The sequence below is a fragment of the Camelus ferus genome, chromosome 26 (genome assembly GCF_009834535.1).
Source record: "Camelus ferus isolate YT-003-E chromosome 26, BCGSAC_Cfer_1.0, whole genome shotgun sequence".
Classification (NCBI taxonomy): Eukaryota; Metazoa; Chordata; class Mammalia; order Artiodactyla; family Camelidae; genus Camelus; species Camelus ferus.
The window spans coordinates 17,291,161-17,318,735 of record NC_045721.1 but is presented as its reverse complement, the minus strand read 5'-3'; the positions used below and the strand labels follow the sequence as shown (position 1 = coordinate 17,318,735).

The following is a 27,575-nucleotide window of genomic DNA, read 5'->3' as shown; positions in this document are numbered from 1 at the left end:
TTGTGCTCTTTATTAATATAATTATCGATCATTATTAATCTATTAATTTGTTAATAGATTATATACACAAGCAGTGGGTACAGTAAATCTTCATCAATCATTTTGGAATAAGTAATAATTCAGACTAGAAATAAACTTGCAGATACTTAGCAAATTTTCTCCTGGATAGTGTAAACTAATCACAAAGGTAAGATTTCAGAAGATTAAAAATACTTAATAGGACTGTTTCTGGATGTCTTCCATTGCTTTAAAAGCTCTGACTGACATATGATAATTCATATGTTAGTTACAATCAAACAAAATATTGAGCGAGTTATATGTGTGCTGTGCAAGGCTTAAGGAAGCGTAAACCCTCAGTAAGCTTATAGAGCATCCGGGAGAGGAGACACAAATAGAATTATGATTGAAAATAATTGAAAATAAAACATGATAAAGGCCACATGCAGAAAATCTATATTAGGAATGAAAGATTTTAGAAGGTGGTGGATTGGTCAGAGAAGATATTATAGAACCGGTGGTACTAGAGTGGAGTGGGTTGGGGAATATGGTCACAGAGATGGTGTAGAAGAAAAAAAAAGAGGCAGAAGGTACAAGACCTGGAACAGTGGGATGTAAGGTTAATAGAAAGGGAGGAGACTAGTTGCAGTCGTTTTGTTAAATGGGTTAAATGGTAAAACTCTGCAAAGGGCTAAATGGTAAAACTCTGCAAAGAGCTCTGGAATTACTGTTCAATTTGCTAATTACTAATGAATGCAAACTTCAATATTAAAAATAACTATAAGAATTCCAAATTTCCCGCTACTTTTGAGGTAAGTCTATTTTCACTCATCTGCTTCTCCCAAAGGTCCATGCAAATTGCTATGACAAATAAGAGGCAAAATTTGTACTTCTGTTTGGCCTCAATTCTACAGTCAGACTTCAACTTTAGAGCTTGTTAAAGAGAAAGACAACAGGCCCAAGATGGAGTTGCTTATCCTCAGCCCCACGTCACCAAACTGAGACTTAATTACAATTTTGGCTCTCCAAACTGGAGAGGGACCCTTAAACCAGTTAATCAGGAGTCACCTTATCAGCACGTGTTAGATTCTCTGCCTGATGGACCCTGAGACCCATGAGGAAAAGTGATCCTGCAGTAGCCTACTTGCTGAGTGTAACTTTCCCACTCCCTTCTGCCTATTTAAATCCTTCCACTTTTTTTCCCAGGTCCTCGGGGCTCCTTTCTCTCTGTTAGATTGGATGCTGCCCGATTCATGAATCATTGAATAAAGCCAATAAGATCCTTAAAATTTACTTAGTTGAATTTTGTGTTTTGCCAAGCTAAACACGAGAGGGGAGGTCGCAGTACCCGTGACCAGGAATAAAATTTGAGGCAATCTTAGCAGGCCTCCTGCTCTCATCTGGAAGAGCAAGAATTGAAAGCCAGATTCTTACGGGTTACTAAGTGTGTCCTGCTGGTTTTGTCCCCTCTGTTTGTCTTTGGAGATTAGTAGCAGAATCCCTAAGCAGTTGAAAGGCCTGAGTGCTGGCCTTCCGGCCTTGCGGAGGGGACTTCATCCAGTTCCGGGCCAGGCTGGCAAGGGGACCCTGATGTGACGTTAAAGCTGCTGAAGGTGACGTGGGCCTGGGAGTCCGCTCTAAACAAAGGAATGACAGACACTTGCCACAGTCCTGAGCCTGGGGCTGGCAAGTGACAGGAGCCCCAGTGTGGGATTCCTACCATGTGGCATTTAGGAGAAAGCGATGATGGGAAACATTTTTTAGGAGTCCTTCCCTCCAGGCTGCAACCACTTCACAAGACACCAGCTCCCTCAAATACGAGTAGGGAAATGCCCGGAATTGAAGCCGTTCCATTATGACCACTGGCAACTCTGAGTCAGAAAAGCGGCCCAGCAAAGTGGGATTTTAAAACATCCTTCAATGAATGGTTGCATTCTGGAGCCAAAAGCATGGACAGGGTCACAAAATACTCTGCTTGACTTGTTTTTTGTGAAGTGTATCTGAAAGATCTTATGCAACTGTCATCATTCTGCTGATAAAAGGAGCTCTTTATCTTATTCTGTACCTCCTGTTACAGTCTGTCTTTCATGCTGTCCTTCACACTTCGGTTAAACATTCCTGAAGCCCAGGATAAACTAACAGTGGGGATGAATGGGATAAAAACGTTATCAGTCCTCATTTCCATGAGAAAAATATCAAACCTTTTGTCATGCATGCTGAGGAAAGAAAGCAAGCACCTTCCTGATTGTAAAAACTGCAAAACGTGCACTCAAACAGAGTGGTTAAAAAAAAGTGACTGGGAGGTGCTTCCAAGCATGGCAGGGCAGAGCAGACTCAAGGCAAGCAAGGAAACCCATCCTACCTGCATTGTATGTGTAAGGAGTATTATACATGTCTGTGTCATCATCTAGAAAATGAAACATAAATATTATGGTAATGCAGATCCGGTCAGCACATCCGAACAAGGTAACAGCTTCAGAGAGACAAAGAAACCAACATATTTTGTTGAGTTTATAATACCATTTTTCAATTTTTTTTTTGTTTTTTGTGTGTTTTTTTTGTTTTGTTTTGTTTTGTTTTGTTTTGTTTTGTTTTGTTTTTAATGCTGGACTTCTGTAGATTGACTTCTCTGGTCTGTAAGAGATTGACTCTGCGGCCCACTTCACAGCATACAAACATCAGTCCCTTATCCTCATTTCCACCTGTTCTGGATCATGAAGTTCCTTTAGTAAAGGGCTTTAAAGGTCTCTCATCAGCTCAGGGAGACCCAGTGAGGCTCACTCCCTTGATAAGGCACAGATATGTGTGGACCGAAGGATAGCGAGTCTGTTTAAGCAGACAGCACACCACACTGATTTATACTGTCGGTGGGGAAGGAGGAAGGGATGAGACCAGAGCACCTGGCAGTCCTCCAGGGTCACCTTCCAAGAGGCTTCCTGGCAGCTCAAGGGTGAGGTAGGAGCACGGCGGGCTGGGAGTTGAGGGGTGATATAAGAACAAGAAGGGATGTTGGAGAGAAGGGAGGGCTGTGAATTTTCCTGGAGTCTTGACATTTGTGTGAGCCAAAACTGCATAAAAGAGTATACATCCTTCAGCCCACTGGGACCCGGCCAGAATGCAGACATACCCGGCTTGTGCACCATGTGGATTTGCTTGAACATGGTCTTGTACCAGTCCTTCGGTCTGTCAACCGTCTGTAAAAGAGAATGTCCAACAGTTACAAAACGGGTTCCAAGTAAACATTGTTCCTCCATGATTTTCTTTTTACATTTTTATCTTTTTTTAATAACAGATTTCTGTTCTGCGATAAAAATTTATGACTCTTTGCTATTTCATGATGACAGTATCAGTCATTTATCTAGGTATGCGTGTGGCTGGTAAACCTGTTACCTCTTGTTGGAGCTGAGGCTGAGCTGGAACACTGTATGTTATGGTTTTACTTCTTCCAGGTCGCAGCTGTGCTCAGCCCTAGGTGGCTGATATCTGCACAAGCTTATTTATATAAAACTAACTGAATGAAAGTAATAGTGTTGTAATAGTTCGCCTCACTCCTTTTGGTGGTAATTATCATTATTCTTAAAAACTTGTTAGTGAGTACACTGTTCAGGACATTACTTTAAAAATTAACTAGGGAATATTTTTAACTCAAACTGTAGTCTGATCATTGGCTTGGAATTAGAGAAATAAAAATTTGATATTTCCTAGTCTGAGTTACTAAAATACTGAATGTAGTAAACAGTCTAGGGTCCTAGAGCAAGTCCAAACATTGTAGCTCTTGTTTCAAAATTCCTTTAACGTGATAATAAAATGTTGGCAACATTTGCTGTGCTGAATTGTCCTAAGTTCCTTAAGAGCAGAAGCTCCTTATCCACCCCGGCTTTTGGCATAATGTAAACAGTCGGCTGAGGTGGAAAACTGAGATTAATGTCAGCTCAAGCTAGATTCAAATCCTGGTTCCTTTAATTACTGTTTGATACTTCCTAGCAAAGTGAATTTGGGCAAGTGAAGTAACCTCTTAGAGCCTCAGTTTTCTTTTCTCTGAGATGAAATTGTTGTATCCACAGCATAGACTTGTTATGGAAATTGAAAGAGAAAGCATATACAAAAAGGCCTAGAATAATGCCTAGAATAGAAGAAATGCTCAATAAATAATAATAGTAGCGAGCCTCAGATATTTATGGAACAAGATAACGAACGAATCCAGGTTATTGGATGGAGGGCTGCCTTACGGCATACCTGTGAAAGTGGACATATGCCTTTATAATCGTAATTAAAGATTTTGCTTGGCAAGATCTTCATCTCAACTCTTCCAGAGCTATTCTGGTAAGAAACTCGACCATTCTGTATACGGTAACTAAATATTCCAGATTTTTTGAGACAGTTCTTTTCATATAAAATATTCTGTTAGGACGGCCACAAAAATATCCTTGTACTTGTTAGACTAAGTTTTGGTGCAGATCTTATGTCCTGATTTTCCTCTCCAATGGGGTCATTGTGTTTTTCACCTGAGGGGTGAGGGGTTTGTGCTATATCTACATTTATTTTGATCTCTGGGAATATCTGCTTTTAGTGATCACCACAGATACACAGTAACATCGGGGGCTACTGGACCTTGTTGGGAATCACTTCTTCATTCATTCTAGGCTCTTTCGACCGGGGAAGAATCGAGTGGATTGTTGATTGACTTTGTACTCAAGTGACGGGAGCTGGTGGGCAAGGCAGCGATAAAGCGAGGGTCTAGTTATTATTTGCTGGTTTAAACAAAGTAGCTGAACATGTATCTTCAAGGGGCATTTGTTTTCATAAAAGGTGGATTTCTCTTTCATTAAACTTTAATTCCTTTGCAGTCTTTAGCAATAAGAAAATAAGACATAATTTTGTATAGAAGTGTTTCCCAGCCATACCTGGACACAACCAGTGGCCACGAGGAAGCCAAATAAGTGAGTTATACTGCTGTATATGGCAGTGTATCCTGACAGACAGGATTTTTTTCTTCACTTGCCGGAGGGCACGTATCAGGCAGGATCTCAGTTGTGCTGTCTGCTAGCTTTATATGGTGAGCACAGGGATGCCAGGAAATGCCCAAGTCAGTTGGCAAAGAGGAATATGAAACTGGTCAACAGGGGCATGAAAACTCTCCGTCCCTTCCCAAGTGAAATCCTCTAATCATTTAAAGTTCCTTTTATAAATGCCATTATGGAGGTTGTTACGGCAAATACTGAGATTAGGTAAATAGACGTCTACTCAAATTTGAGGAGTTTACTTTTGTATGTGTCCTTCAAAATGGGTTTGCATGGACAGTAACTACCAGTAAAGCACTCTTCAGCTGTCTTCTGTAACCTTGGCAGAATAAACCTGAAATTTTATATTCCTGTAGTTTACAAAACAGCAGAACTCTATGTTGACTTACGCAGAGATTTCCAAAAAGAGAAAAGACACATATTTTCAACACAGCAGTATACATTATTACTCTATTTTCACCCCTTTCTAGCTTTGAAAAGGCTCGAATGGTGTTATATTGGAACTAGAAGGAAAGAATCTTGTATTTCACTTAACTAGCTGGCCTTAATTACACACTCTCGTGGGATCTGAACCCTCGCGGTTTCTGTTGTTGTTGTTAAGGACGGCAGTAAAAGGCTACCCCAGAAGTCCCAGGTCACATGGGAGGGCAGTCTCGGGAGCTGCTTCCCTTCGCTCAAACAGCTCAAAGGTACATTTGTTTAACTCTTGGCTTCCGCGAGTTTCTAGGTTACTTTACAAAGTTCTGTGTCCTTGGTGTATGCTGGTTGTCTAAAATGAGACAGCACTGCCTGTGGTGTATACACTGAGCAGAAAGCCCGTGTGAAGCAATGTACGTCTGATAATCATTACTTTCTGTGTGGATGGGAAAGAAAAACAACCTTGGAGATTCTTGGCATGCTGCGGCTCCGAGATGGCCTGACTCCACTCCTGTAAACACAGCTATACTTGGGGATGTGCCCTGCAGGGCTGGAAAGGAGGAAATGTGACTAAGACTTCAGACCTGTACCTTCTCCTCAAACTTTTAAAAGTCTAAATAAGAGCACAGCTGTACATAAAACTGATGGTTCCTTATAAGGAACTTCTGGGTTGCTCGTATTTCATTTTCTATTTTATAGAAGGGGAACTAGCACTGAATGTCTAGTGTATGCATTTGTTTATGCATGTCTAATCATGCTTTGGATTTAGCAGGAGATAAACAATATAAACATGCTATATTTCTTGATTTTCACTAACCATCTATAACGTCTCAGTTTTTTCCTTGTAAAACATAATTAGCAAGGCCCTGTTATTTAAGAAAATTGTCCTGTGGATAAAAACAGCTCCAGCTTTGCATGTCCATCTTTGTATAACATTTATTGACTTAAAAACACACCTAGAAGTCTCGGATAAAAATCCCTTCAGACAGAATCTATAACTACATAGAATCAGGATCTCCTAATTTGGGTATCTATTATGCTTAAAAGGTCAATTAAATGAAACCAGTGACACCACACCTGTCTGACACTGTGTCCTTCCATCATTAGGAAACAATGTCAAATTAAACCATTTTGAAATCTTAAAAGAGAAACAAACAACAAAGCGCCACCACCAGAAGCACATAGTCACCATAAGATTAGGAATGTTAATCACAATCCCTGAACTTTTCATGTCACTTAAATATGACAATCATCAGTTCCAACATAGTTTTTTAGGACTTTTTAATTAGTCACACTCAACATTCCTGGAATCTAACAAGTCTAAAGCCCCAGCAATTGCTCTGCAGGTTTAATTTTTGGCTTCCAATTCTAACACAGATGCTTAGAATAATCCATTTTTAACTCTTCTCTCTGAGCACGGGATCCCCATAGAACAAATGCAAATTCAAGAAGAGAGGAAAACCCCCACTCTTAGTCTTTCGTTCTTTTCCAGTAATTCCAATCGTACCTGACCTCTTTTTCTGATCTCTTGCCCGTGGTTTTCCTCTGTCCATTATTGTCTTTGGCCCCCCAGGCTTGCATTCCAGGCAGGCAGCTCTTGGCAACAGCCCCGCAGGTACGTGGGTGTTGCAGACCGAGTGTTTGCAGCCTGCGCTCCACTCTCCCCGCCCTGCCCCACATTCACCTGCAGAGGTGCGGCGGCTCGCATGCTGGGGCCCCCAGTCGTCCTTCCCGCCGGCTAGCACAAACCTCCTCTCCAACTGGACTGGATCAGCAAGCAGCTGCCTGCCCAAGATCGGCCTCTGCTGCTGCTGCTGAACTTTGCCAGAAGGGGCTGCCCTGACACACTGAGCAATGCTCTGGCAAAGTTTAAAGACTGGGGAAAAAAAAAAAAAATCCGAGCACATTCACTTGTCCCCGGAGCGCTCTCAGCAGGCACAGCTGAAGAGGGACACTAAAATGTGATGTGTGTTTTCTTCAGACAGCTTTTCCCTTCCATGACATGAACTCCCTTCCCTCCAGTCGTCTCAGTTCCCAGCTCCCAATTCACAGCTCCCAGTCTCCTGGTGTAATACACACCCATTGCAAGAAACAAATCACTGGTTTATTCGCAATGCGCATGGGAATTCAGTGCAGCCAAAGAATTCACATTTTTTTGTTCCTTCTCTTTTCTCTCTCTGTTGCCCTAGTACTCCTTGTTTTGTAAAAGGTAAAACAAAACAAAGTATACGTTCATCATTTAACAGAATCACAATTTTCGTGATTTTTAATTGAAATGGAAAAACAGATTGGGTCATTATCTTCAGTCGACAGTTCCCTTTCTCTGCCGCGCACAGCATAATATTCATGAGAACTCAGATGGCACAGAGGGCAATCTCCATTATATAAGACCACAGGAATGCACAAAGCCATTGACAATCCGCCCTTTGTGGAGTCTGTGCACAGTCCCGGAGCGGCGTGCGCTGGCATTTCTTACCGTTCTAATTGCTGTGGGGATTCCGGATTCATCCACGGGCCCAATCCCCGGGTAGTGCGGGGCCTTGATGACTGTCACTCTCTTCTCCTCCTCTGAGGACCTGTACAGTGGTATCGAGCTGCCCAGGGAGCCGTCCAGAGACTGTGTGTGCTGGGGATATGTCTCTGCGGAATCTGGGGAGGAAGTTTGGCGTAATGTATTTGATACACAAGGAATCAAATTAATGAAGCCTCTTGTAAATTTATGCCTACTGTAATAATAATATATTATAATTGTGTGCAATAATGTATAATTATGTAATCAATTATATGTAAATATATAATACCATATTATAACACATTATATTTATAAATTGTATTTCCATCACTCACTGTTTTAGGTAATTTACCTTAAATTTGAGCCACTCATGATTAACATGTAGGTATATATGGAACAGACCTATAACAAGATCCTTATCATTCAGTGATAAGGGTGAGGGGAAGAATAGTATTTGTTGACAGACCACGGGGCCACATGGCAGCCACAGTGTTAAGAAAACACTTTACATACAATACCTCATCTTGTCCTGGTAATCTTGCCGTGGGGGGAGGGGGTGCTCATTTTATAAGTGAAGGGGCAGAAGCTGAGACAGATTTAGTAATTTCCTTCAGGTCACCATTTACATTAATCTTATTTTTGTGAAATTGCTGACTACCGTTATTTTAAAGTACTAAAATGTACTTTTAGGATGAAAGAACATGACTCCTGCGTCTACGACAGTGATTTTATAGAAATAAAGTGAAAACAAAAATCACATTAGGAAATCTTCACATCCAAACATGTACTTGGATGTGAAGGCTTATAGGTAAAGAAACGATTTTAAACTGTTAGTAATTCATTTTTATTGAAGACTCCACGATGGCCGTAATAGCTTTGCTTTTAGTTTGAAGTAGGAAAACCATGGCTTCTTGCCCCTTGAATGTAAAAATTGCCCTAAGTGTACATTTTCAGATGAGATTTATCAGCCGTTTATCTTCATGCCATCTTTGGTAACTTTTGCTATACTTACATAAGAAACAGAGAGGATATACGTGTATTACACATTCCACTTACTCATAGGTACAGGTATTTATGAAAATCAACATTATTATCATTTATTTAGTACAGTTGATAAGATGACTTCCTGTTTTTTAAATACACTTAAATTCTTTTAAAAATTTAAATTTAAAAAATTTTAGATTTCAAAACTCTGTTGACCAAGAATGATTCTTAGCCATGGTTTGTCAGGTCTGTCACTCAGGTCTCTTTTTATGTGAATGTGGAAAAGTCCTTATGTCAGGGTAGCAGCCATTGATTACAAATAGATACAGATACAAATATAAATACAGATAGATCTAAAAAGATAGGACTGTGTTTTACAGCAAATCTATGGAAAACTTCATAAATAAGACTTTTAAAAATTTAACTCATCATTAGAAGGATAAGTAGCGATGAGACCCCTGTAAACTAAAATCCATTATAATATTTATAACTGCTCTTACTATGATTATATTCTAGTTTGCAACAGAAAAGCACTTCTAATCCACTTCTGATAAAGAATGAATAAGGCTAGGAATAAAACTGCTTAATGTGCGATTATATGTAAAAATAGTATCTTTTCCAAGCAACTCCAAATTAAGACACAATGTGATATTTGACTCTGGTTTTCCATTTAATTACAGAGAGGATGTGGGTGGGCAACCATGATGCTAGTATTTCTATCAAATAGCAAGTACTTTTTGAATATCCAGTATGTGCAAAGTCCCAGCGTAAACAATGTTAACTGTCTTCTTACCGTATATGATTCAGAAGATTCTTTGAACTTATTACATATTACAAGTTAGCTGTTTAATTTATTCTACTCTTATATGGTGCACTAACTCTCATTTTTGCAGTCTTTTGCCCTCAACTTTATATTTATATCAACTTTATATTTATAAAGTTTCTCTAGGGCAGAATAGATTTGTATATCTTCCTCAGAACCTATCTGAGCACTGGCCAATTGGAATTTATTCAATATTTATGTACAGAATTTCTTTCTGTGTGGTTTAGTTTATAGGTGAATTCTACCTGTTGACAGTGTTCTAATATAAAAGCCTGTCCACATACAAGTATTTTGTATTTTGTTTGTTTGAGTGCGAGGGACAAAATTGTGTTCATTAGGACTAACAAGGGGGGAGACAAATAATCCAACTTTGGTAATAATTATTTGGGAAAATATTATGGCTAGAATAACTTGTAGAATTTTACTATGGATATGTGATCATGCATAGCTCCATAAGACATCTAGGTATAATGGCCTGCCATTATAATACTGCACCATGGGCTGATGATATAAGGGCAATATTTTGGCACCAAGACATTGAGCTTTCTTATACTCTAACCGGACAGCATTGTAAGATTCACAGATGATCCCAGGAGCAGCATTAGAGAAGGTGCCAGTATATTTAGACTCTTCTTTAAATGGGCCTCATGGCTACATGGAAGTCTTAGTTATAGAGGTTTTGTTGGCCACGGAAGTTGAGTTCCACAGTCCACATGCTGAATGTTCCTGGGAAAATTAATAGCCTCGTTTTCTCTCAATCCACAGTGTCAGGAAAGAGAAGATCTGCCTGCTGTCAGGGAGGAAATGGGAGTTAAAGCCCCGTGTTCCAGTTTCTTTCTCTGGGTGCTGGCTGATGGTGACCCAAGGATCGGTCTTCTGCTCTTCTGAGAGGTATGCTGCGGGCACGCGGTCCCCTGCCTTTTACCTGCTTCCTGCTGCCCTGAAAGCTTTCTAGTTGCTCGATATCATGGAATCTTTTTCAGCTTGAATTCAGATGATGGCTCAATTTGGTCTACTTTTCAATGTTTGGGTTTTTTTTTTTACATTTTTAAAAACTAAGAAATATATATTAAGTTATTTTCTAAATTGTCATAATATATTTTGCCGCAGAAAAACATTTCTAGCGTTATACAGCCCAGCGTCTTTTCCAGAAGGCATTACAGAGTTCATGAGCCCCATGAAATTATATCTTTAAACATTTATATGAATGTTCTAATGTTCATTTATTTTCTAGAGGAAAGCTCTATCTTTTGTTTGTTTCTTAATTCCCAAAGGATTAAGATCTATCTTTCTATAAAATTCTGGAATCATCATCTAAAGGAGCTCACATCCCTGACTGGTGGTCTTCTGGTCTCAGTTTGCATAGTAGTTGACTCCTTTGTGAAGCAGCCTATCCCCTTGTTAGACTGTTTTAACTGTTAAACAGTTCTTTAGACATATCAAAATAATTTTCCACAATAAAATTTTTTCCACCGAAGAAGGGCTGTCCCGATCATGGACAGTATTTGCCATCCCTGGAAATGTGCTACATGAATGTCTCCCAGTGGTGTGAACTCTCCTCCCCTCGCTGGCCATGTTTTTGTTCTATCCCATCACCTCAAATGTCTATTAGCCTTCTCCAGACTCAGATAAAGGTGCAGTCATCATCTTGGAATAGCTGGGTGTCTATTTTCTCCAGTGTTAAATCCTCTGCCTTTAATTCCTCCCCTAGGATAGGTTCTTTAAATAGTGGAATGTTGAATGTTTCTGCTTCCTTTTTCAAAAATTACTTTGATGCTTTATGTTTTTCTCCTGCGGTTTGTACTTGCTATATTGAAATTGTCATGAAAATCATGACTGTCAGATGACTTACCGAGTGACCGGCCATGCTGCATGATAATGCTTGAATTGAGTGAGCCTGGTAGTGAGTAAGCAGAAGGGGAAAACGGCCTTTGATAGTAACTCATTGGACTCACAGTGCCTCCAGAGTTTCCATTCACTGTTATCTGGCTCTGAGAAAAGTGCAAAGACATTCTGTTAAAGCACATGTTCCCTTGCAAACATCACTGCCTTAGGTGACAATAAAGACTTCCATTCACATGACAGTAATCAGCTGTCAAGTGTTTATTTACTTTGAAGACTGATGTCGAGAAGGCCATGGGGCATTTTTTCCAATCTTCTCTACTTTTTTTAATTCTGAAAATTACTGTATATGTCAGAGGGCACAAGAAGTGATCAGGAGAAAGGAAGCAGCTGACCAGTGGGCACGCCACTCCGCCAACAGTTAGGTCCAAAGATACCAGTAGGAGTCAGTATAAAATAAATGTGGAGGGTGAATTGGCCCTTCTGTCATGACGTAAGTAGTCAGAACGTTGTCATGCTGCTGTGTGTGGGATTTAGAATGTATGTTCTTTGACAAGAGGAAGGGGGTTGGTTCTCAGGCTATGTGTATATTTCTCAGGTTCCTGAAGAACTTAGAAACAGTAAATTAAATAGGCTGGTACGAAAGCTGATATATTATCACCATTTTGTATTTTTGGTTAAAGGCATTCTTTAAAGTTTTAAAAGTAAAGAATTATTGAAAGCATAGTAGAACATGGAATGGCTCATGCCTGCTGTGCTTCTAGCACAAGTGGCAGAGGACGTGTTAGCCGTGGAAAACGAAGTTCCTTCTGTAGCTAGTCACTGAATAGAACATTTCAGTGCAAAGTTTTATACCCAGCTGTTGAATGAATACTGAAGCCCATTGAAAGTGTTATTAAGTATTTAGTAAGGATACTAAAAAGTACCTTTTGTCTTCTGTAATTGCAGTATCTTAAAAAACATATGGTTTATAATATTTCTCCATGCATGGAATTCACAGATTTATGACCTTGCTACAATATAAAAATTATGTAGCATGAGTAAAATTTTCTCTATGATAGTGCATATTTAGAACTTCATTATGAAATCAACTTTAGAAAAAAATTCCCTTTATTTTGCCCAAAGTTATGTACCTTTCAAATTGAAGCCATTATCTATACATTGCATGCAGTTAAAAATCTGCGCCACAAAATTTTGAAGCCCTTTAGTCATTCATAAATCATTTATTAGGGACTGCTTGTCAAATAGACATATTTAAGTGATATAAATATATATGGGGATATTTATATATTACTCTGAATGGGATGTATTATTGACATATAAAATGATAAATATTTATAAATTTCTATAATGGAAAGGCTTGGGAAAAAATTCCAAAAAATCATAGAGCTACATTTCTGCAATGTAGATTAAGAGTATTTACATCACTCACTCCTATTGGACAGATGGGTTCAAAAGATACAGCTGTTAATGAGAGAGGAGCAGGAAGAATTAACATCATACAGTGAATAATCATGTTTGTGACAAACAAGGAGATATGAACAGTTCACACAGGGCACATTCATATGAATTTCTGAAGTAAACTGTTACCTATCAGGATTTAATACTGGGTTAAAATTTTAGACTTTCTCTGTAATCTAATCATCATAATATTGTATGTATACCTATCTGAATTTCTGAGAAAACTTCTTATTAAGGCAATTCGTACAACTCATTAGCTAGAGCAACACAGTGTAAACGTAAGTGATTCTAAAATGAGTGAACAGAATACGTTGACTTTTTTCAGCCCAAAATAGGCTTATGAGGATGACTATAATGGATTTCCCTGACAGTGTACAGAATTGATCTAGATGGAATCAATGCCCAGGCAGATAAAAATGCTCAGCCGTAAAATCAGATGGCAGATAAGAAATCAGTCCTTTTAGCCTTTGGAGATCTGTTTTAAAAGTGATGGAGCAAAGGAAGGAAGAATAATTACATGCATGATAGCAGGGGTGGTTAAGGTGGTGCCATCTGTCACGGCAGACTGGTGACCTAAAGTGGGGGAAGGTGTTTCGTAACGGTCAGTGGTGTCAGAGCCAGCTGTCTGCAGCACATCTAGGGTGGCTGGGCAGGACTCCCTGGAGGAGCAGGAGGATTGCTTGCCCTGGGAGAAGTCTGCAGTGAGAGAGCCTGCAGTGTTGCCCTGGATAGGGGGGCAGGAGCAAGGAGAAGGGGTTTATAAAAAAATGTGAAAGGTTGGGGGTCTTTGCAGTTGTGAAAGCCCTGAATCCTCAGGTGGTGGCAGGGTAAGAGATGCTGGGCTGGAGCCACTGTCTGATGAAAAGGTGGTTCTGTTAAAAGATACCATGGAAGGAGGGCATGAAGAAGAGGCTTCTGGTGGGACTTGTCTGTGTGCCTGTGAAGCATTTACCTCCAGCACATTGGCAGTTAAGTTCTGGTTTCCAAGCTGAGTTTGAGGAAAAAATAATGAGAAGAGATATGAATTATCCACTTAATAAAAACATCTCTTTTTGCAATATGGCAGAGAAAGCAAAGCATCAGTTTTATTTGCAAGCACTTTAAGGAAATGCATTCAGAAAGATTAGGTGCCAACCACACAGTACAGGAAAAGCATGAAAACATGCAGAAAATAAATCCAGTAAGTGTTTTTTTGTAAAGAAGTCCAGTTTTCACACAGCACTGCATTGTAACTTTGGGTCGGAGCTTAAGAGTGTTGGCATAATGGAATTTTTTTCTCAGAAGTTTTAGTTTTTATGCTTGTGATAGCGAATTAATATCAGATTATCCATTGTTGGCAGAATTATTTTTCCCTTCATCAGAAAAATCTTATAGCAGATTTCTCCCTACTTCCTCCTTCCTGGAAAGTGTCCCCCAGATATAAATCAGTTTGCCTTCATGTTTATCTGGCTTACAGATCTAGAGATCTAACTAAAAACAACAAAGGGAATTTTGTTCCCTTTCTGCTCATTGATCTCTTTTTTGATTTCACTATAAAATATAAAGGATTGAGCTTTAAAATATCTGAGCAGTGCAAATAGTGGTACCCTTGTGTGAAAATGAAATGAGAAACAAGCAAACAAACAAAAACAGCCATTGATGTTGTTAGAGAACCTTTGCTGATTAGAACTACTGTTGGTTCTACATCTTAGGTAAAGGAGAAAGAAACTGAAGGAAGAAAAGGTTTAATTAGGCTTAGAAAACGTTAAAAGGCTCTCAGCCCAAGAGGCTAAACATGGCAGAGGAGTCGTCTGTAAAACGAAGAGAGTGGATGGCCTGGTAAAGGTGTTGTCTGTCCACACAGGTCAAATATAATGATAAGCGTCAACCTCAACATGAGTGAATGAAACTCGCAAGTAATTTCTTTTTCTTGCTCCTCACCGCCCACCCCGCATCTTCAGAATAGAAGGGTTTTTCTGAGTGTTTGACGTGGATGCCGACTGTCACACAGATAGCCAAAGTATTATAGGATATTAAGACAAGGATGGGGAATGTATTAAAGAGAACTATATAAACTTAGAAATCTTGCCTACTAAAGATGTAAGAGGTTCTTGGCCAGTCATCATTTTCATAACAGTTGATGTCACGCAGACTGTTGATCTCATAAAAAGTTATAATTTTTTTCCTCAGACTTTTAATTGAAGAGTTTTAAAATTTCCATTATATACCAAGATCTCTCTTGGTCACAGCTACCTTAAAATCTGAAAGCTATTGATCCTTCTCTTAGGAAAAAATGCACAAATTCATGTATATATAAAATTATGCATCAGCTTTAGGGGTTCATGGATACTTGAAGGCACATCTTGAACAAGTTAAGAAACTCCAGCTCTAGATAAAAAGACAGATTTTCTTATTCTACTTTTATCTAATAAGCTTTTGTTGTTGTTTAAAGACACTCATTTTAAATATGATACTTTACAGTTTGATGCTCATATGGTTTTAAGATCTCTAGAATTAACTGACAGAAACCTTAAAGTTGCCCAGAATTTAAAAGGTGTTAGTAGGAATGTATTCTTTTTTATTAGTAAAGTTTTTATCATGAGTTCAGATTTTATTGGAAATAAAACTATAATATTATGAAACTATAATAATTACAACTTAATAGGTTAGAATTTTGCTACGGTTCTGAATGGAATTCAGTACAGAGCAGTCTTCGAAGCAGTGTCAATGGCATGTCTCCTAACAGTGCAGTTTCACTGAAGAGGTTTTCACATAACATGAATCTCTTTAGTTTTGCTTATGCTAAGTGAAAATTTTCTTAAATAATATAAGTCATTCCAAAGATTTTGAATTATCTGCTTCAAGGAAGGTTTTTATTCCTTTAACATGGAAAGAAAAATGTAATGACTGTAACCCTTACGGGACTGGCTTGCCCATGTCCTTTGGACTCGAAACATGTCAAAAGCCAAAGCATATTCTGAAACCGCCATTCTGATGGGCAACAGGATCGGTTTGTTTGTATAGCATTGTGTCTAGGAATGGTCTTTATTCATTTGTCCTTCTAAAGAGAGTGTCTACAGAAAGCAGAGCTGTTTCACTTTCTGAATTTTTCTCACCACCTGCTGATACACTCACAGTGCTCACGTGTATGAGTGTGTAGGGAACAGATTAAATGCCTCCTGTTGGGTCGTACCACTCTTAAATATCCGTCGATAAAACTCAGAAGTTCAACAGTCTGTTGGTCAGCCACACAAAAGCTCTGAAATATCTTGGGATTAAGATGTGAATCCCCTCTTAGACTAGTTGGGGCCCCTCTACCATGACCCTGATGTCTACATGAATGAAATACCCTCTTAGACACAGGAGAAGAGAGAATCACAATATACATGTTTCCCTGAAGAGAATGTGAGATGATTAGGATGAAAAGTGGGAAGAAAGGAAGAATTTTCTCAATCTGGACCACTTTGAAGTAGGAAAAACTAATTTAAAATAACAGGAGTTATTTTTCCTCCTGCCAAATTGGTGGCAGATAGATGACTGCAGAAAATCATCATGGTTGTTTCATGTCTGTCTTTTCACGACCATGTAAGGTTAAGATGTTTGAATATAAGTCAAAGGTCACCAAATTTTTGTAAGTGTAAGTTCCTTTCTACTTTCTCCAACTGTTGAGCTGTAAGGGAGCGAGGAGCCAGAGACACCAGCTTGCTGATGTCTGGTCTCTACAAAGGAAAGGGACCATGCTTATACCTCAACATACTTAATGTTCTAAGAGAGAATGCCTAGTTATTCAAAATAGCATTGATCCTCTTGGCCCAAATGAATTCAACCCAAAGTGTTAAGGAGAACCTGTGGCGAAAGAGATCACTGAATCTAAGTTGGATTCCTTGAGGGATTTGGGAGCGAGGGGACTCAGGAAAGGTGTGCTCCAGCAGTCGAAGAAGTTGGATTGGGTTAGATGTGGGCATTGCAAACTCAAGTGCTGACCCTGGGCCAGGAATGTATCCAGAATGTGCAAATCAGGCTAGGCCTTAGATGAGAGGAAATGGTAAAAGCTGGTAGAAGGGAAAGGGCACGTTTCCCCTAAAGGCAGCGAAATTAAAAATAAACTCAGTGGCAACCAAACAAAGCATATCTATAGTCATAAGCCCTAAGCCATCTGTTTGTTGACTCAGTAGATGTAGAAGCTGGAGGTGGAAAGAGAGGAGTTGGATGTGGGCTTGGAGCTGGGGGACAGAGAAAGGGAGGAGAGTCTGGCAGGGCCAGGCCGAAGGTGAGGTGAGCAAGGCCCTTCTCTTGGGTGCCATATTTAACAGAGTGACAAAAACTCAGTAATAGACATAAACACTATTTTAATGTAATCTTAGGGAAAATCGCAAGTTGTATACCCTTCCTTGGCATCAGTTTCTTTGCGTGTAAAAATACAGGCATTTGGAAAATCTCCTATCTCCTAAAACCTCTGAAAATTAAGTGAGAAAATGTGTGTGAAGTGCTAGTACTGAGTTTTGTGCGTTGTGATGGCTCTCAGTAAGTGACAGCCATTTAAGGAGAATTAAAATGCTTGGAAGGCATAGGAACACTAGGCAGACACACACTGGTCAGATGGAGAAATTGCCATAGACTTGATCAATAAATAGTGTAATAAACCCACAAAAAAGAAGTCATGAGCTGTTGGTCCATTAGGAGTGACTGGGGCTGGCGTTGATGGGATTGGTCCAGAAAGCACACTCTGCATTTTACACCTTTTCTAGATCCCACACGGCTGACATTTATTCATTATTCAGCCTTGCTTAACTTCCACATCTTGATCCCATGGAGCAGAAGGGTTGGGATATTTCCCTCTTTACATGACGCTGAGACAAAGTCCCCTCTGAGTCCCCAGCCTACGTGCAGCAGCAGCTGTGAGAGTGAGGCTTTGGCAAATGAGCGATGACATTATTTCATACTAGAAGGGCCAAGTTTATCCTCCTGAAGCAAAGGGCACAGCACTAACAAATGTCAGAGCAAATGTCTAGGGTGTAGATTTTGCTGTCTTTCAGAGCTTCTGGCTTAGACCTTCACTTATCTGACGTTGAGAACAATGTGACATTTTTAGCAACAGGATATCTGTTCGCATAGTGACGGAAGAATGACACACCTCATTTCGTGTTCCCTCTAAATGTAAATTTGTAAGAGGTGAATTAAAACATATGCAGTTTATTAAAAATATGTTAAATTATCAAATACAGGGAGAATTAAAATTCCTAATGGTAGGCTACAGTTTTCTTCTTACACTAATGGTCAGACTTTAATAAAAATAGCAAAAATATGTAAATGGGACTTCTAGAACACTAAAGTTTCCTTTTAACGTCTCAGGGTAGAGCGTTTTTGCTTCTTGAAACTGCTAATTTCCTGGGAGGATAATTCATTATAATAGAGCATATATTTGGCTGACTCATGGTGTGTAGCTGACAGATCCTGGCATTTGCTGAGACTTTTTTTGCAAGAATGTGGAATGTCAGTATTTAAAACAAAAGGTCACCACTGTGAAATGTTACGTGGAAAATGAGACTTTAAAATAACGTATATCCCAATGGGCGAGATGTGGGAATATGTCTAGACACCGATCAGTGGATGAGTGGATAAAGAAAATGTGGTGTATACGTACCACGGAAGATTATTCAGCCTTAAAAAGGAAGGAAATCCTGTCATGAGACAATAGGGCTGAACCTTGAGGGCATTATTCTGAGTGAAATACGCCAGTCACAGAAGGAGAAATCCTGCATGATTCCACTTCTGTGAGGGACCTAAAATAATCAGACTCACATCAGAGAGTAGAATGGCGGTGGCCTCTGGCGGGGAGACGGGGATGTGGGGCGTCTCAGTAGGTGTAGTTTGAGTTACGCAAGATGACTAAGGGCTCGCGTTCTAGAGCTCTGTTGTACAACCTCATGCCTACGGCTAACGATTCTCTATTGTACACTCTAAACGTGTTAAGTGGGTAGAGCTCATGTTAAGTAGTCTTACCACAATGGAAAGAAAAAGTCAAAACTGCAACAGTTTTATGCCGCCTTTTGACAATGTGTGATAAAAACTACACGCTGTCAGCTTGGAGCAAACTGCCGGTCAGATGAAATAAACTTTTATCCACCCATTCAAAAACTGTATTGTTGGAAAGAATACATTTCCTTTCCCCAATCAGATGCATAGTTTGAAAAAGGGTATTATTTAAAAATAGCAACAGTTACTCTATGTCGAGAGATTATTCTGTAGCAGGCACGACGCCCAGCTCCTCAGACGCGGTACCTTATTCAAACCTCACAGCCATGGTGTGAGACGAATGCTGTGATTATCCCCATGTTATAGATGAAGGAGCTGAGGGTCAGCGGGGGAATAAGTAGGTGAAAGGTCTTAAATTAATAATCCCTTACAGATCGTCTTCCTCTCAGTCTCTCCTAAGCTCACTCCAAAAAAAGTCCCCTCCCCGCTTCTAAGTCAGTGACAAGTTAGCAAGTGTCATCTTACATTTGTCCTGTCAGAGGCATTTGTGCAGTTAACCATCTTTTCTCCTCATCCTTTTCTCACTTGGCTTTTAGGATGCCACATTTTCTGGATTTTCTCCTCCCTTAGTGGACACTTCTTTAGTGCACTCCTCTTTCTGTTGGGATGTACGTGGGCTCAGTCGCTGGGCCTCCTCTTTCCTCTGTACTCAAGCCCTGGTCATCTCATTCACCCTCATGGCTACAAAACCCATCTGTAAGCCAATGGCTTTTATCTCCAACCTGGACCTTTCACCTGAACTCCAGCTGCATCCTGGACCTCTCTGTGTGGTGTCTAATAGACACGTCAAACTCACCATGTCCCAAATAGAACCCCTGATCTTTCCCCAAACCTGCTCTGACCCGCAGTTTTCCAGTCTCGATGGACAAAGGATGGCAAATTCCATCCTTCCCCGTGGCAAAGACTCAAAACTTTCGAGTCAGTCTTGACTCTTTCCCTCGCCTCCTACATGCAATCTGTCAGGAAGTTCTATTTACTCTATTTTCAAAATACATTCAGAATTCGATTTCTCACCACCTCCACTGCTTCCCCCTTGCTCAGAGCCACCACCATTCCTCACTGAAAGTGTTGCCATGGCCACCTCAGTGGCTTGCCTACTCTCCTTCTTGCCCCGCTATAGTTTGTTCTCAACTGAGCTGCCAGAATGATTCTGTTAGACTGTAAGTCAAATAAGAATAACGGTAGCCTCAAAAATCCCCTAGTGACTCCCGTTTTTACTGAGAGTAAAAGTTGAAATCCTTGCAGTGGGTTTTAGGAACTTCTGTCATCTGGCCTCTGTCACCTCTGCCTTGGCCTCCTATTACTCTGTGCCTCACTTAATTCCCGTCCTTCCCACCGGCTTCCTTGCTGGTCCATAAGCAGCCCGGGCGTGCTTCAGCCTCAGAGCCTTTCCACTAGATGCGCTGTCTGCCGGGAATGTTCTTCTGCCTTCAAAGCTGTTCCGTTTACTCAGTGAGGACCCTGACTATCCTGTTTAACATGGACTCTGCCCTCCCACATCCCTGCTCAGGGCTGCTTATTTACATAACCTCCTTCTGACATATGTGATCTACTTATTTAAGTGTTTGCTAATATTTGTTCCCTCCACCCCCGACAAGACTTTAATCATCAATCAAATCAATGGTTTCAAATCCAGCTCTGTGACTAGAACAGACTTGACACATATAAATATTTGTTGAATGAATAAAAGTGACAGCGTCTCAGATCTTAACTTGGGGATCATGCTGATTCTCTGGGGACTGTATAATGAAACCAGCCATCTCTAGTCAGCCTGGATAGTGACAAAACCATAGGGAAGACAGTTGCCAAGCATAATAAAATGATTGAGAAGAACCAGAACACGTCAGATGAGTGTGCTGAGTTGTTAGCGTGGTGGCGTTTGCTATGACGTCCCCTACACCTGCTTCCAGGCATGTGCCCTGAGACACACGTAAGTCAGCTCTCTGACACTAGCGCAGCCCTGTCTGTAGTGTGTCAGCCTGACTTTTCCCCCCACCGCATGGGCTCATGGGAGTTAGTGATAAATATGAGTAAGTTGGAACAGCATTTGCATACAGTAAACTCTTAGTATTTGTTAGCTGCTATTATTATTATTGTATTATTTCATAAGGGCTCTCAGAAGATACTAACTTAATTCAAAGAATTTGCTCTAATGAATGGATTTTGCATATTATGATTAGCTGATGAAGGAGAAGTTTTAGCAGAAGTATGAAAACACCCACTTGTCTTTTTATTCATCTGAGCTTGACACTTCTGCTTGGTGGGCGCTGGGGAAAGGGAGAGGATGTTGGTGTCAGGCAGACGTCTGTTGAAGGTTTTCTACGTAGTTAAAAAATACATCTCTTCAACAATATGTCTTGGATGATCTATGATAGCACAGCTACATGAAATAGTATTACACAGATTATTTACTCAGGTACTAGTGTTGTCAAGATTCCCATTCCTGCTGCAGTCGCTAGTATTTTATCTTTACAGATGGCTACCGTCTATGCAGGGCTTGCTCTGTCCTAAGTGCTTGACCTCTGCTATGTCCTTGGTCTTAACACAACCTATGAATTAGGGGTTAATTAATATTCTCATTTCTTTGTTCACACTCACAGAGAAGTTAGGATGGTCGCCTCATCACAGAGCCGATGATAGAGCTTGGATTGAAATCTGTACTTTATCCTTAAAGCTTGTGCTCTTAACATTGTAACATTTTGTGGAAAAGCCAAGAAGAGGGACAGTTTTCTCTTTTAACTAGATTAACAAATGTCAGCAGAATGACGCTATGGGAGAATTTTACATCTAGAGAAAAAAAGATCCTTCTTGAGAGTCTGAATACTAAAAATTAATTTACATATTTTCTGAAATGATACATTTTAAAGGGTAGGCTTGATCAAATTTCAATGAAAATGAATATTGAGCCACAAAAAAAATAAGCTCTGCTTAAGTTAAGATAAATGTTTCTTGCCAAAGTGAATTATAATGGAGAATTATTTTAAGAGATTTTACACATGTAAGTAAAGTAAAATCTAGGCACTCAAAGGTCTGACATGAAAAATATTTCTTCATAGCTTTAAAGTGCTTTTCAATCTTAAGTGAGAACCAATCATCAGTGATTTCTAATAAATACCTAGAAGGAAGAAACTTTTGAAACATTATTTCTGGATAAAAGATCTGTAGATTTTTAAAACTAAAAGATACCTAGAAATTTATTGATGAATTTAGTAGGGTTTTGAATACGAAGATGGTTTCTTTCTCCTTTCCCTTTCTGATGGGAAGCTAACAAAGCACTGGGTTATATGAGCCCAAACCAAAGGAGTTAGGGTCGCTACAGAATGCCTGTAAGAAGAGACTGGAATGTGTAAGGTACCACTTGGCAGTCTGAGGACTGAGAGGCCGCACCAGCTGCAGGTTTTTGTCTCTCTGGCGGAAGAGGTATCTTTGCAGTCTCTGGAGAAAGCTCAGGTGGCTGTTTGTGGCTTTCAGGATCGTGGCCCGAAAGGGGAGCTATCTGAATGGAAAGAGATGCTGTGTGTATCTCAGGCACTGGTTTAGAGGGTGGTGAGCAAGGCCGTTTGAGAAATGGTGGTACTTCAACAGATTTGGAAAAGTGTGGAGGATTAAAGGGGGTGCTGCTTCCCGGATCCTGGTTATGGATTAGTTTCAATGTAGAAATTCTCCGAGTCTGAGAGTCTTGCATGTAGTCCTCTTGGAGAAATGGGGTACTCATGTCAGCTTTTGGTGAGGGCCCTGTGCTGGAAGCTGGTGGTAGCGGATTAGTGATTTTCTGCGTATATGACACAGTTGTGTTAGATTCTTCAGAATATACAATTGTCTGGCTGGGGTCGTCATTAGAATGCATAGTTCCCTGAAGAGGTGCTTTATTAGTAAAGTACTCTGCACAGGAGGGGATTGGTGTGTTAGTTACTAATTGGTCTAAAATGTCACCCTTTGTGTGATTGGTTATCAAGGAGCTACAAAAGCTCTCTTTTCTGGGTGGTGGAAGGGGTGCCTGCATTACCAAAAGCATCCGGAGAAAGAAATAATGTTGAGGGAGAAACAGAGAGAAAGTCAAAGTCAGTCATTAAAGAAACCAGTGTTAACTCTACCTTTAAAGAAAGTAAAACAACATCATACTTTCTTATTATGCTGTACGTTTTGTTGGCCAGATTGAATGATCTTTTAAATTTTGTTTAGAATACGTTTTAATTTATTATTGATGGTTGCCCTCTGAGGGAAAATTGTTTTATAAAGAATATATTATAAAGTTTGTCTCCATCTATATTCTGGGAAATTAGGTTAAAAGTGAAAATTTGGGGGGGTGGGCAGGGTATAGCTCAAGTGGTAGAGTGCATGGTTAGCATGCACGAGGTCCTGGTTTCAATCCCCAGTACCTCCTCTAAAAATAAGTAAGCCTAATTACCTTCCCCTGCCAAAAAAAAAAAAAAAAAAAAAAAAGTGAAAATATGTTCTCTTGGCATATTTTTAGACCTTGAGGGATATACATACAGTATTTAGTCACATCGTTTTGATAGCACTTTTTATGACTGTAACATAGCTTTACTAGTATCTCCAACACGGAGTTCCTTTGCTAATATAATAAACAGTTGCATAACTCATGTTTATTGAGTAAATAATATATTGCTGACCTCATAACTTTGAAACCCAAATCATCAGCTGACAATTTTTGAAGAATTAGAAAATATCCTAAAAATTCTGTTAGCAACTGTCCTGCCTTTATCAGCTGGATCAGAAACAAAAACCAAAACCTGTTTTGAAACGAAGACTTGTCTTCCAGGTTGTTAAAACAAGTCTGGCAAGCAATACAAATACAAAAGCAACAACATATTAAAAGTAAAACACACCAAAATATGCACATTACTAAAATCGAGGCTGCGGGGCAGTGGTCTAATAACTGTACTTAAAAATCACACTGTAGACAGCAGTGTGCAGGATTACCTGAGTTGGTGATTTTTTTTCTTGTAGATTTGGTCGAACGCTTCTAAAACCTTTTGCTGCAAGAGAGGAATATGTAGCGTCTCCATTCAGTGTCTCTTGATTTCGATCATTGTAACATCTCCAAGCTTTTATTAAGGGAAAACAAATCGGATACAAAAATATCTACATTCACTTTTAACAATTTTAAAGTAAAATTTATTTTTATTTCCAAAAGTGAAGTTTACTTTATAGAAATTAAATATGCGTAGCTGTGTATGTAATTTAAGTTTACTGTAGGGTTAACCATGTAGCTAAGAATACATTTTTAAAAAACTCACAACAAATGTAGTGGTTATTCAGAATAGTTCTTTTGTACCTGAGTCTGGTGACTGAGAATCACGCCCTAAAAGAGAAAGAAATGTTGAAATTAATACTCTGGGTGAAAAGAAACAATCCAGTAAAGATCAGTTGGCAAAGAACCATGTACTTTTTTTTTGTTTTGCAAACATGACCTCAGTTCTAAGACTCTGGGTACGTGAAGCATACTAAAAGAAGTTTGTGCAGTTATTTTTACTTCAATTAGAATATAATTCATTGAATAGCTATACTATATAATTAATGCATTTATCAAACACCAATTTTTCCCCTCAGTAATACCGCAACCAGTCAGTTTTATCTTATTACTGTTTAAGCTGGATATATGAATTTCTAAATATCAAGTTAAAGCAATAAATATTTATTAATCTTAAGTCTCTATGCCAAATAAGTTCTCTTTATGAAGGCTAGCATATAGGTTGAGTGGGCAAAGAGGCTGATTTCTCTCCTCAAAAGGTAATTAAAACGTCTTTGAAAAGTGGATCATACCTTACATGTTTAATTAATACAAAACAGATCCAATTTTAATGCAACAATTAGATCTAAAATTGAGGGGACCTCATTCTCTAGAAATCTTAATCCTATTGGTATAATAGGAGTGATAACAAAATTTAAAATGGTCCGGAGTCACTGCCTACTTTTATTACTGAAGATTATTTTATATTAAAGTATTAAATCTTTTCTATTCTTTTTTATTCTGAAGCATTATTTTCTATTAAGATGAATGATACAAAATGATTAATATTCTAGATTTGACTCTCCAAAATGGCAATCTCTATTCAATCTAATATTTTTCTTTCTGTGGTTACTTTTATGAATGATAACCACGAGGCATTTCTGAGGCAGTGCCACATCCGCTAGCGTGTGCCTTCGTGGTCCACATCTGAGTAGCGTGGGCTAGAATTTTACTTGGTTGACATGACAGTGCTACTCATGGTATAGACATACCAATTACCTGATGTCCCTGGACTTTATTTTATTTATTTTCTTATTTCTCTTCTCCCATTTTCCTCAGGTGACCAATGTAAACACATTTGTAGTTTTTCTAACATTTTCCATACTCACGTACACATGAACAAACATGTACAAATATAAAGAGAAATTTTTTCAAACCAAAATGAGATCATACAACATACACTGCAATGCAGTTTACTTTTAAAAATATATATTATGGAACCACCTGGCCTCACATTTAAACTTAGACATTAAAATCCATTTATGGATTGGAGGTGGTGGGCAGGAGTGGGATTCTCCACATGGAAGCTTGTTTTTTCCTCAGCAAAGCTGGGTAGTTTAGGATCGAGTGACTTTAAAGCCAAGGACATTCTGAATATTTAAATAACTACTAAATGCATGTGTGTAAAAGACAATAAATACACACAATGAGAACTAGAGTTACTTAAACACTTTTCATCCCTTTTCCACTTCTGTTCCAAAACCCATAAATATTATTAAAAAAACAAAAACCCCCCAAAAACTAAGGAATCCCCAACTAATCAACCAACAATCAAACCAGTCAAACAGCCAACCAGTCACCAAAAGGTGTGGGTATATTTCAGAGTCTAGAGAGACCAGGGTTGAAGTCATGACAGACATTTATTTATAAAGAGATTCACTTCAGTGGATGTTACAATATCACACTCCCAATTACATTCTAGAGTATAAATATACTTGTGGGTGTAGGTTAATCTTAATTGGACAAAGATGTTTAAAAATAAATATTGGAAGTGTCTTTGCTGATTGGATTAAAGGAAGGTTTAAGGTTTTTTTTTCCCCAAAACTAATATGCTATCATTACATTTGCAACCTTTGGCAAAGAAGCAATTTAATAAAGATTCAATTTCCTACAAATCCCATTCCCTGACCCTCTGTGCCCCCACCCCCAACAGTTTTTAGGTAAAAAACAACAAAAGTCCCTATGAATTATCTTAATTAAATATGATGTTACTTTAGTTCATGGGATACAAAAACTTACATAGTTATTAACATTTGCACTTACTTAACACATTTTTGGCCAGTGACTGTTGTTTTTAATTAGATTTTTTAAATGTTTTCTACAAGATATCAGCTTCCTTTGGCTTTTTTATTTTTAGAGCAAAACAGTCATAAGGGATGGGAGCTATTCTTGAGACAAGAAAAATAAGAACTCGTGGGGCATTAGAAAGGTATTTATGGTCACTTTCGTCATCCAAACAGGATAATTCTGGAAGGAGAGAAAGGTCAGAGAAAGCCATTCAAGTGTGACATTCTGTGAGTTAGTGATATTATACCTGCAGCCAATAGGTTTGGAGAACTTTGAACTCTCTTCACAGATGTTAATGTAACAGACATGGCGGCACGTTTGCGAGCACACCCACCGCTATCTGGAAGCAAAAAAATGATGAAGCAGAGGCCACAGCAAAGGAGAAAGCACATGCAGTATCATGCATTTTCGGTGCAATGTGTCAGACATCTATGAGAAAGATGAACAGTCAGAATTGGTAACCATGGGATACGTCTGCAAAATGTACATCCACCCCAAACTTAAAACAAAACAAAACAGAAGAAAAAGCCAGGGATCTGTCTTAGAGATAGATGCCAATGATTTGGTAAAAACTCATATTTTATACTTAGCGTTTTATGGCTTTTCTTTAAAAAGACACAAGTATAGAACTCAACTTTGTTTATACCATTTAAATTCAATTATTACATTTACAGGCAGTGCAACTAGCTTTTAGAGTTATGGATAACCTGTATTTCAGGATTAACAGCTATGGTATACTTTTGTATCCATCATTTAGATTTTACTGTATTCTAGCTGTTATGATTCCTGAAGACAACTCAAAGGACTGCTTAAAGTAAAAGTTGTTAGCTGATACAGGCATAATATATTTGATAGATAAGATTCATAAAGAAACATATGGTATTATGAAAGTTCTGTGTCTTCCTATAGTTAGTTATGGGAATAATTAGTGTAATTGAAATGAAAGAGAATATTGATATATACAGTACTGAAATGACCATGTTTTTAAAAAATTAATTTGTTTTTATACTTTTGCATAATATAAATATGATCTATTTATTTACACTTAAGCAAATCATACCACAAAGCAAAATATGTGAACACTCAGCAAATATTTTAATGTGATATGAGAAGTTTAGTGTAACAAGGCTTCTAAAATAGGAAGGTTAATGTTCTATTTATGAACAGATTCCAGTTCCATTC

The 27,575-nt window shown here is 38.9% G+C and overlaps 1 protein-coding gene across 23 annotated transcripts in view; it reads right to left on the bottom strand.

The window, feature by feature from the left end:
* Positions 1-27,575, bottom strand: part of LOC102510351 (sorbin and SH3 domain-containing protein 2) — a 185,901-nt gene that overhangs the window by 57,014 nt on the left and 101,312 nt on the right. For 7 of the 23 annotated variants that reach the window (XM_014553908.2, XM_032468723.1, XM_032468722.1 and 4 more), the window contains 9 exons: positions 26,641-26,733; positions 24,372-24,398; positions 24,017-24,141; positions 22,428-23,069; positions 14,010-14,045; positions 11,607-11,745; positions 7,912-8,084; positions 3,125-3,191; positions 2,360-2,404 (listed from right to left, as the gene is read on the bottom strand). In XM_014553908.2, the coding sequence (XP_014409394.1) occupies positions 2,360-2,404; positions 3,125-3,191; positions 7,912-8,084; positions 11,607-11,745; positions 14,010-14,045; positions 22,428-23,069; positions 24,017-24,141; positions 24,372-24,398; positions 26,641-26,733 (1,347 nt within the window). Of the gene's footprint in view, positions 1-2,359; positions 2,405-3,124; positions 3,192-7,119; positions 7,331-7,911; positions 8,085-11,606; positions 11,746-14,009; positions 14,046-22,427; positions 23,070-24,016; positions 24,142-24,371; positions 24,399-26,640; positions 26,734-27,575 lie in introns of those variants that run through there. The other 16 variants (XM_032468735.1, XM_032468743.1, XM_032468732.1 and 13 more) reach the window with 8 other exon arrangements.